This window comes from Cyanistes caeruleus, chromosome 8 (genome assembly GCF_971803275.1).
Source record: "Cyanistes caeruleus chromosome 8, bCyaCae1.hap1.1, whole genome shotgun sequence".
NCBI lineage: Eukaryota > Metazoa > Chordata > Aves > Passeriformes > Paridae > Cyanistes > Cyanistes caeruleus.
The window spans coordinates 3,608,893-3,619,550 of NC_141708.1; the positions used below are offsets into that span (position 1 = coordinate 3,608,893).

At 49.1% G+C, this 10,658-nt stretch overlaps 1 protein-coding gene across 3 annotated transcripts; it reads right to left on the reverse strand.

Moving 5' to 3' along the window:
• Positions 1–2,353: 2,353 nt before the first annotated feature.
• LOC111931393 (E3 ubiquitin-protein ligase PHF7-like) lies at positions 2,354–7,492 on the reverse strand. Of its 3 annotated transcripts, none has more exons than XM_023930001.2 (8): positions 4,961–7,492; positions 4,596–4,687; positions 4,429–4,518; positions 4,078–4,202; positions 3,568–3,834; positions 3,235–3,348; positions 2,960–3,078; positions 2,354–2,789 (listed from the first exon to the last, which is right to left on the reverse strand). In XM_023930001.2, the coding sequence occupies exons 1-8, from the start codon at positions 5,085–5,087 to the stop codon at positions 2,530–2,532; spliced, it is 1,194 nt and encodes a 397-aa protein (XP_023785769.2). In that variant the 5' UTR covers positions 5,088–7,492; the 3' UTR covers positions 2,354–2,529. The 3 variants fall into 3 exon arrangements, with proteins under 3 accessions (XP_023785769.2, XP_023785771.2, XP_023785768.2); XM_023930003.2 differs by having other exon boundaries at positions 2,354–2,830; XM_023930000.2 differs by having other exon boundaries at positions 2,927–3,078.
• Positions 7,493–10,658: the final 3,166 nt, after the last annotated feature.

Genomic DNA, 10,658 nt, shown 5'->3' on the forward strand with positions numbered 1-10,658 from the left:
TGCCTTGATTCCTTGCTCTAATCACCCAGGCCTCAGAGTAATCTATTCTCTCCTTAAGATGTAGCATGTGTCCGTTCATTCTTTATTAAGGCTAAACAAGCCAGATGTGGAAATGTTTCCACCACTGATGTTGTGTCTTGTTGTGGTTTTAAAGCATTAGCTAAAAAATCACTAGGAAACTTACTCATTTCTTGCTGTGAGATATGGATTAGAAGACGAGCAAAACAGGCTTAAAACTTAAAAGAAATAAATAAAGTTTATTAACAAAACTACAAGAATAAGAAACCAGAATAAAACCCCCAGAAACCCTTTTTCCCCACTACTCAAACTGTTCCTCTTGTTCACATGACAACATAGAGACAAAAAGCCTGGTGGTTAAAACAGTCTTAACTTTGCTATAGTTCTTTCATCAGTCTTTGTAGAGATAAAAGAAGTTCTCTTCTGCCAATCTATGGAGTTTTTCACACGAAAACCATTTTCTCATGGCTTTCTATTTTTCTGATGCCAGCCACCTGGAAAACTCTGTCATCAGTTCTCCCATTTCACACCACTCTGAGGTGTGTTATGGGTCATAAGTCCAGGGGTGTCATTTTAAAGATGAGTTATTCAAAGGAAGAAGTTTTCTTCATCTCTGTCTGTGAGCATCTCTGGAAACAGAAGTTTTCTCTTTGCCTCTGAAGGGCCACAAATCTTCAACAACTATTACTTCTCCTTTTCTGTTCCAGCATCTCATAAGATCACAACTCCTTCACTATTTGTTTAGATCCACACTTTGAAATACTCCATTCCCCCCAAAATACTCTTCAATGAATTAAAGGAGTTTTTTAGAACACTATTATCCATCTCCATAGTTACAGCAAAAGAATATTTCAGCTTATTAAAGCATCTCTTTATTTCTCTCTTCATCTGAAGCTTAATTCCTTTCTTCACTGTCTTTGCTAGTTTATGTTGTCTATGATATGATATGATGTGATATGATATGTTGATCACTATCTCTCCCCCTCTCTCTAGGAAAAAAAAAAAAAAAAAAAGATTAATCTGCAAGTCTCATCTGGGTAGTGAAAGAGTTAAAATCCTGCCCAGGCTTTGTAGATGGTCCTGTGATCTCTGCTGGAGTGGCGGCTGGAGCTGTCTGTGACGGAAGATTTTTCATGGCTGTTCTGGAGAGCGTGGCCACTGTCTCAGCACGCCACAGGTCAATGGCTTTCCTTCTCATTACTTGGCAGTCTCTGGTGAAACTTGGCAGTGGCAGAAAAGGCAGCTGAGCCAGGGACTGGCCTGGCCTGGCAGGCCTGCTGTCCAAGGCTCAGCAAGCCCTCCAGGAAGGGGTTCCTGACACTTTCCAGTCTCCATTCTCCCTGGGACCCGCAGAGCTCCAGCCAGCCCCGCTCCCCTCATGGCCTTGTCTGGCCTGGTGGGGGGAGAAGGCTGAACCAAAGCCCTCTTACCTCTTCAAAAGACAGAAACCAAAGAGAACAAGAAATTCCTGGGCTTAAGTCTTAAGGTGGTGTTCACAGGTTGAGCTCACTTTCCAGTGGTCAAAACAACTGTTGGTTCTCAGAAATGGACAGTTACTGGCCAGAAACCAGTCTCCATCAGTCTCCAGCAGCTTTAACTTCCTTACATGTTTTTCTTTGTTTCTTAAATGCTAATCCATCACTTATCTTTGTGTGGATCTTATTTTCAGAGCTTAGGTCTGAGAACAGCAGCCAGAGCTTTCCCATTGTGAGGGTCCGTAAGCCAGCATGTCCCGAGATGGCCAAGAAGGCCAGTGGCAGCTGGCCTGTAGCAGCAGTAGTGTGGGCAGCAGGAGCAGGGCAGTGTCTGACCCCAATCCCACAGTGCAGAATGGAGTCCTCTGTGGGACCTGCTGAGCTGCATTGCAGTGGGTTTCCTCAAAGGAGCACAGACCTCCTGCAGCCTGCTATCAAAATGCCACAGCATTGACGATTTACCAGCCACGAGTGCTGAGGAAAGCAGGCCCAGGACTGCCAGCCGGGACATTTTTCAGTCAAGGGTGGCTGCTGCTGGTGCCATTGATGGGTTTTGAAATGGTGCTACCCTGAGGAGGGTGTACAAGCCTGGCCAGGGGGCTGTTGACAAGGCAGAGGCAGCGGGTGCAGCCGAGCTCAGGCGTGTGAACGCGTCCCTGGAGCCGAGCGCTGGCCTGCAAGGGACACTGACAGCAGCTCCTCAGGGCCAGCAAGGCCTGAAGGGCACGGCCACGGTGGTGGGTGTCTGGAAAGGCAAGCTGGCAGAGGGGAGGGTGCTGCCAACCGTGGGGAAGGAGATCCCTGTCCCTTCTGCTAACAGTCTCCCTGAGGATGGTTGAGGAAAATGAAGGGAAAATGCATTTCTGAAAAAACTGTTAGTGTAAAAAACTTTATTCCTTCTTTCTTGATCCAATTTATCTATCTAATCTATCTGATCTACCTAATCTGTCTAAACTATCTATCTGTCTATCTATCTATCTATCTATCTATCTATCTATGTTTTTTCATGGGTAGGGGTGAGGAGGGCTGTGGGCTGTCAGTTTGCCCTGCTGTTGTTGTTTGTCGGACGGCTGTAGGGTGTTTTTGCTCGCCGTTGTTGCCGCCAGACGTGTCTCATCCGAATTGGCCCAGGCTGGGAGCGATTGTCCTTGGTGGATCCGTGGAAGATCCATGGAGGCCTGTATGGCCGTTTTGGCCGTGCAGGTTGAGTGTTGGCCGCCAAAGTGCCCTCAGCCAGCCCCGAGAGGGCCTGTGTGGAAGTGCTGGGGCTGGCAAAGTCTGGATTGTCAGTGGAGGCTGCAAAGAGGGGCAGCAGGAGGGTGGTCAGGACAGCCAGGCTGCGAGCAGGAGAGGTCACTGTGGTAGCGAGAGGCCTTGTGGAGCCAAGCCGCGTGCCCAAGGCCCAGCTGTCATCCCCAGCCTGGCCCGTGTACCTGTTGCATGGCATTGAATGCTTTGGTGCCTACCAGAGTCGGGGCCAGCAGAGGCGGTGGACTTGGAGGAGTGGGTGCTGTTTGCCAAAGATGAGCAGCGTTGGTAGGTGCCCATGGCAGCGCAGGAGGCACACAGACAGAGTTGCCAGGGTCTGGAGGAGCAAATGAAATGCTGGTTGTGAGGACAAAGTGGCAGAGCAAGGGCTGGCCATGCCTATGGCAGAGCCCTTGTTCTTAGTTCCTCCTCTGTGAGGCTGTGGGGAGACAGGTCCCGTTGAGATGCCTGCATTGTTACTTTGGTGGCTCACCCGTCTGCCTCCGTGTGCTCCCTGCCTCCCGGACAAAGGCACGTTGGGGCATCACAGCGGCCGTGCCTCTGACGTGAGGGTCTGATGTCTGGATCACTGTACCATGATGGGGGGCTGCAGGAGAAGGAGGGGAAAGAGTTGAGGCCAGCTGAGCCAGGGTCAGGCACATGCTGGCAGTCTCTGCTCCTGTGCTGGTCCCTTTTCCAGCTCCTAGGTGGAGCTGAGGGCAAGAGACACGGGGCCAGAAGGTGGCCAAGCCTGGCGGGGCAGTGGCTAGGCTGGCAGTGGGATTGTGGGTGACGGCTTGTGAGCTGGGAGGAGAGGAAAGCCAACCTCTTGGAGAGCCGGATCCCCACAATGAGCATATTGATCATGAACGGCTCTTGGTTGAGGCAACGCGGGCATCGGAAGGCAATGCCAGCGTGCAGAGCCATTCTCTGGATGCAGTGCCGGTGGAAGCGGGCGTCTTGGCACACAGGACATCCCATCGTTGTGTAGGAAATTTTGTCTTCCACGGTGTCGAGGCAGATGCTGCAGGTGTTGTCTTGGCTTGGTCGTGGCTGCAGCGCCTGCTGTGGGCGGTGCTCCCAGCAGAAGGACCTGTGAGGGAGATGGAGGAGATGGGTGAGGGAAGACAGGAGGTGCAGAGTGGTTTGGCTGTGATGGCAGCATGGGTGGAGGAGATGTGAGGGAGCCCAAGCAAGCCCTGTGTGAGTTCTGGCCTCATCTGTGGCAGGTTGCTGGCAAGTGTCCCCGTGGGCTCCTCCTTTAGATGTGCTGTGTGGATAGAAAGGGCTTGGCGATGAAGATGGGGGCTCGGAGGCGAGGACGGGCAGCCCTTACCTGTAGGCCCCGAAGTACTGGGTGACACATTCACCGTCTGGGGCGCAGGGCAGGTGGAAGGTGCGGTCACAGCCCGTGTGGCAGCAGGTGATGCTTGCCCCCATCTTGTAACAGATGACACAGCTCTGGAAAGAGCACAGCAGCTCCGTGAGTGTCAGGGCTTGAGCTTTGTGTCTGGTCTGCATGTCCAGTTGAGGAGCGGGATGTGGGCAGTGCCGGCTCAGAGCCCCCAGAGCCGCCTGTTCATGAGGCTGCTGCGTGTGGCTGGTCTGTGTGTGTGTTGGGGAGCAGGAGGAGCTGTGGCAAGCCTGTCCTGGTGCAAAGCTCATGCTCCTGCCAGGTCGCCCTCACCTTCTTGGCTGCTTCTCTGATGATGCGCCTGGTGTCCCCAACGAGAAAGCGTCCGGTGTTCTCATTTGGGTAGAGCCCAGTAGCGAGGATCTGCGGAGCAGAGAAGGTCAGGAGCTTCTTAGTGCCCTGCTGGGCAGAAAGGTGGAGGGAGCCCCAAGAGAAATCACCTGGCAGTAGGTGTGGACACAGAGCTTGAAGTTCATTCTCTTGTGCCCACAGATGTCGGTGTCCGCCTGGGTCCGGTGGCACAGCATGCACGCTGGGGAGAGAGAGCAAGTGCCCCAAGCATAAGCCCGTGTGTGGGGCTGGACAAGTGTCCATGCAGGATCAGCCCCAGGTCCCTGCTGGGTGTGTGCCGTGCTGGCTGAAGGGCAGGGCAGGTGAGGCAGGGTGTCCCAGCAAGTGGGCAGAGCCCAGGCCGGTTGGGCAGCTGCCGGCTGGTGCCAGCATTGTCATTGCCAGCTGTCTGCCTGCCCTGGCACCCCCTGTGGCAGTGACAGGGAGCTGTGGGGAAGGAGACTTTTGCTGTCACCTTTCTCCTCGGGGACGTTTTGTGGCTGTGCCGTGTTGGTTCCTTTCCGAGTTGATGGTGAGCGCCTGGAGCGTTCCTTGGGCAGCAGTGCAGGTGTTCCTCCTCCTGGCACTTGTGCACTAGCCATGAGCAGAGAGAGATGGGTGTGAGCTGCGTCAGAGGCACCAAAAGGGTGGGACTTACCTCATGCCTCCTGAGCAGCCTGGAGCGAGCTGTGTCTCTGTGATCCTCTCCTCAAATCTGAGGGTTGTGTTGCCGCACAGCCAGGTTGTACGGCCTAGGCCGGAGTGGTGGTGTCACTGGGGCCACTGTGACGTGGGCAGCAGCGCTCTGTGGGCTCCCCCAGGAGCATGCTGTGTGATGGTGTGGCAGTAGTGGCTGGCGTGGAGGGGATGGGATTTAGTTTTTGGGGGAGTGAGTTTTGTATTTGTGACCAAATCAACGTGGGTGTTCTCAGAGCGCTGTGAGAGCCATGGCCGAGTGGAGAGTGCCGAGGCCTGTCCTGCTTCTGAGCCCCGACACCAGGGCCCAGGTTGGGGGCAGCAGCTGCTGGCAGGGCCCACAGGTGTGACAGGAGCTGGCCCGGAGGGCAGGGGGATCCCACAGCTGACAGCATGCCTGCTCAGCAGCACAAGTGGAACTTCTTGCTGCTGCTGCTGCTCTCAGACTGGTGCCCCATCAGGCAGCTGGTGTGAGGCACTGTGGCCTTTTCATCACGTGTATGATGTGCTATGATTTGTTTTGCTGATTAAAGTGTCTCAGCCCACAAGTCTTTGTCCTACCAGTACCTTTTCCAAGCGTGATATCTTTAGTGTGTTGCTGACCAGGATGTGTTCCATGTCCCATCAGCATTCTCTGCTCCCAGGACATAACTAGCCTGGTGTCTGCCCCTGCCCTGTCAGGCACTCATCCCCTTCTCCCAGCTATCTCAGGCCATGCTGTGAGTGTGGGGAATTGCATTTGGAAAGCTGTGGGGTGGAATAGGATCTGTGGGTGCTGGTTGACAGCAGCAGAATGTGATGAGGCATGTGCCCATGTGCCAAGAACGCCAGTGGCAGCTGGCCTGGAGCAGCACTGGAGGAGCAGGAGGAAGCAGTTCTCATCTCTCATCTCTCTCTGCTCAGACTGCTGAGGCTCCTTGAATTCCAGAGTCAGTTTTGGGCCCCTCAAGGTTAGAAAGACATTGAGGAGCTTATGCACATTCAGAGAATGGAACAGAGCTGGGGTAGGATCCAGAGCAGATGTTTGACGATGAGCAGCTGAGGTAGATGTAGGGCTCAGCCTTAAAAACAGGAGGCTTGGACAGAACCTTACTACAACTTCTTGGAAGGACATTGGAGCCATTTGGGGGTTTGTGTCTTGTCTCAGGGAACAGGTTTTGTGTGTATGTATGAAACACATAGGAAATATATGAGGCTACTCCAGAGATGATGCTAAAACGTAGCACATACTTTCGAATAAACAAGAAGCAGATAAGAATTAAAAGCAGTTCCCAGAGGTGGTCACTACCGAAGGTTACTTTGCTGATAAGTGATACTGTTATTCATTAATATGAGTCAAGAACTTTTTTAAGGCACACCAGATTTGGAGTTTTTGCAGATACAAAAAAACTCTGAAGAACTCTAATACTCTTGGAGGTCAGCTCTGGCCCTCATTTTTGCATACTCTCATGTGATTTTATCTTGGGTGCCTGTACATGTGGAGCTTGGTATCATTGTCCCAACAGTCCCAGGAGACCTGAAGGCAGTGGCTTTATTCCCTCTTTGGACAGCTGGGATGTGCTGGGGGAGCTGCATCACTGTGCCCAGATTGCCTCCATATCCTGGCCAAAGTTTGTTTCAAGTGAGAAATCTGAAAAATCCGAACCTTGTGTTTCTTGCAGTGTCCGTTCTGTGGGGGTAAGCTTTCTTCCTTTGCTATATAATCTCATTTTTCCCTCAAATCCTGAATTCCTGACCTGTTTACTGCTGCTGACCTATTTACTGGTCTGCTGAAAGCAGGGGTTTCCTATGCAGTGATCTGATTCATGTTCCACCTTTCAGTCATGCCTTTGTAACTCTGGCAGTACACACCCAGATTTGGATGTGATGGGTTTTTTCTAGCACAGGTTAATAAAAATGTGTTTTGGGTCTGTCTGACACAGTTCTGTGGCTGGAAAAAAAGAAATAGTGAAGGTCGAGAAGTTGTTGGTGGGAATTGTTCTAAAATCTGCATTTCACAGCGAGCTCATCATCAACACAGGAGAGGTAATGGGCATGGTTAAATAGTTTAGTCATAGGTAAAAGCAGTGGGAACAATTATACTTCGTGTTACATCCAATTACATCATTCCACCCAAAGAGATTTGGTGCAATTCCCAAGATTTTCCTTTAGGAAATACAGAGCAGAAATAAAACATTTTGCTGTGTGCAGCACATGGTAAGATGTAAGAAAGAATGTTTGTTGTAAGAAAATTTGGAGTGAATGTTCTGCTGTTCATTTGTATTTATTCTTTCTCCAGGACAACTGGACTGTCCTGGGATGTTTTTCCTTCCCCAACTCATTCTGTGCCTCACCCGTGACATTAAAACTCATTAAAACTCATTTAAACCTCACTTAAAAAAAAAATTCATTCATTACAACTTCATCACCTTTAATTTCTAAAAGGTCTGTCTAATGATACCCTTAAATATCTTGGGAGAGGCATCTCAGACGTTCTTGAAGCTATCTAATAGTTTAGGGTGTGTTTTCTGTGTCTGGGTAGCATCCAGGGGACTGTTTTTACAGATGAATTGATGACAGGATTTTTCCTGGGCACAGCAGGGATGGTGCAATTGTGCCTGGGAGATCCCAAAATACAGAGTGAACATGGCTGGCACTGTAGTTCCTACCTTCAGACCCAGCAATGCCAGGTTTTCTCAAGGGCAAAAGGAGCACATTTCTGTATGTTTTCAATTCTGCTGTTCCAAATTCAGGAAAGACATGAGATGAAGGAGTATCCCAGGCTTTTTTGTTACCTTAGGAAGTTGATCTGTTTGAGGCTGGCTGATGACATTTCATTAAACAATGAACTGTTGGATGTGGTTTTCCTAAGCCAGACAGGAGGACATCAGAAGCAGTCCATTGCACATTCCATTGCCTGACACTCTCCCCAGATCAAACTTCTCTTTTAAACAAAATTTATTCAGAATATGATTAGAATTACTTGTCCCTATGTAATTAGAATTACTTGTCCCTATGATTAGAATTACTTGTCCCTATTTCAAGGCTTTGAAACAATTTTTTTTTCTTCAGTGTAGGAAAAATACGGCCTTTATTGTAGACTGACAAAACCCAGGAGATTGATTGATCGATTGATTGATTGATTGACTGACTGATTTTTTTCCTGAGCTAGAGGTATGTGTAAACCACAGGGCTTGGATAGGATGGCAGGGAGGGGGTTATGGTTTCTGGGGCCTTTATAGGAAAATCTACTTTTTCCCCCATTACCTTCTCATCCCATCTGATTTGTATCACCTCCAGTGGTTTACAAGGATTATTTATTTCTACTACTTGTAAACCATTTCCCTTTGTGCAAAACTTCCCTCAAAATGATGTTTTCTCTTTTCTTTATATACAAATTACTCAGCCCAGCATCCTCTCAGGCCCAGGCTGCACTGTGACTGGCACCCTCTGTCATCATTTCCCAGATCCTCATGTGTCTTGGTTTCCTTAACTGGGGGAAAAACTCATTATCTCAAGTAGGAAGGGATGTTACAAATGTGTTTTAAGAAATGACCAGATGAACAGTGAAACTCGGTGCTCTTGGTGCTGCTGCTCTTTCTGGATCTCACAGAATCCTCAATTGGTTTGTGTGCTGCAGTTGCCTTGGCCAAAATCTCTCTGCATCCTGCTTCCCAAAGAGACAATCTGGGCTAGCCCAACAGCCCCAGTCCCAGCTGTACCCTCCCTACCCTCAGACAAACACACATAACTCAGTAAATGGCACACATTTATAACATTCCTGGTGAATGCCTGGGCTTGCAGGTTCTGACTCAACACAGCAACTCCTTTCTCACCAGCTGCTTGGGAGTAGTTGGTATTTACAGACCTACAGGGCAAAAAAAAAGATTGATGTGCTCGTGTTAGCCTTGCCCTCACCAAAGATGGTGCAACTGATCTTTGCCAAATGCTACTGAGGCAATGGTGAAGCAATCTGAAGATAATATGCTTGGTGATAAATGCAATTTAAAGTTTGTTGGTTTTCCTTTATGAATCCCAAAGAAAGCAAGAGGCACTATATATAACACAGATGGTATATTGTCAGGCAAGGAAACAAAATTAACAAAGCTTGGAAGGACTCAAATCTGGGTGAAGGAAAGCTTCTGTCATGGAGCAGGGGTGAGGGATGGACACTGCGAGAATCATTAAAAAGTGATGATTTTTTCATTGTCTGTGTATCTGTGTTGTCTCAGGAGCTTCTCCCCAGGGGTATTGTGGAAACAACGCTGAGTTTTGTCTTTGGGGAAAAGTTTTCAGTGGATAAATGCACTTTTACCCTCACCCCCTTTTTATCACCCAGTCTGAACATTATCTGAGTGCTCTGGTGCTGTAGTGTCTTGGAGTCCAGTCTGGCTTCTTCTAAAATCTGCCCCAAAGTACCCAAACAACACTCCCCAGATGTCAGTGCCTGTTTGTGTGCAGAGCTGTGTGATTTCTCCCTGTGATCATCTCCTGGCTGAGCAGGAGGAGAGGCTTGTCACAGCAGGCTCCTCGTGTGCCTCTGCACATGGCCCTGCGAGGAGTCAGCTTTCCCTCACGGCTCAAAGCCACAAATCATGCTGAGCCTGAGCAGAAGCTCAGATAGATACACATAGTTAAAGCACTCTTCACTCAGGGGACAGGTTCTCCCTCCCTATAACCTTACAGCAGAGGTGAATGTTGCAGTCATAGTGCATATCCCATTGCTTCTGTCCTCCCTTAAAACTCCTGACTTGTGGGGCACCTCACAAAGAGTAACCTTGCATTTTCCAGTAGGTCTTTCCAACAGAACCAGAGATTTAATTTATCAAATTTGTAATGTATATAAGACTATTTTGCTTTCTTCAGAATATTTTAATAGAAGAAGAATTTTTTTCAATGTTCCTGTTTACTTAAATATCTTTGTAAAAATTTATTGTAAGGTCCTTTTAGGTAATTACCAGGAGCTGGATGGGAGGTAGTGGGCCAGTAAGGAGATGATTTGCTTCCAGAGCTGTTGGTACTGACCATGTCTCCCCATGGCAGCCTCCCTCCTGCACAGGGCATGGTTTCTGCCCAGGACACCCAGAGTAAATCCTCACCTGGCCTCCTGCAGGCAGCAGGTTCCCTCAGCAGGAAGGCAGACCTTCAGGATACTCGGGAATAGTCAAAACTTGCAACTCTTGGATGCTGCTGTTTCACCATGCAGCTCTGCAGTGCCATCAGTAAACTTGGCTCAGTGCTCTGCAAATGTAGCTCCTTTCTTATCCTTCAATCACACTGGTGCTGCCCAAATGGCTCTGGGCCACAGAGGTAGAAATGTGCTATTCCAGAACAAATGAATACCTTCACAAACGAAAATACTCGGCGATCTAATATTGTTAGCAACACTTTTCCACACTCCTATAATTAAACAGGTCCTAACTGAACTATGTCTAGGAGTCTGGCTATTCTCTAGATGTTCCTCTGCTGTTCTGCTCTAAGTGGGCACTGGGTATTTT

What these genes read in the sequence shown, in the direction of transcription:
- LOC111931393 (XM_023930000.2), bottom strand. Translation starts at nt 5,087, where the DNA reads ATGGCTAGTGCACAAGTGCCAGGAGGAGGAACACCTGCACTGCTGCCC. An exon ending in GTGTCCACACCTACTGCCAG is followed by an intron (nt 4,519 to 4,595) that starts GTGATTTCTCTT and finishes TCTGCTCCGCAG; the next exon opens with ATCCTCGCTACTGGGCTCTA. An exon ending in CATTCAATGCCATGCAACAG is followed by an intron (nt 2,790 to 2,926) that starts GTACACGGGCCA and finishes CCCTCTTTGCAG; the next exon opens with CCTCCACTGACAATCCAGAC.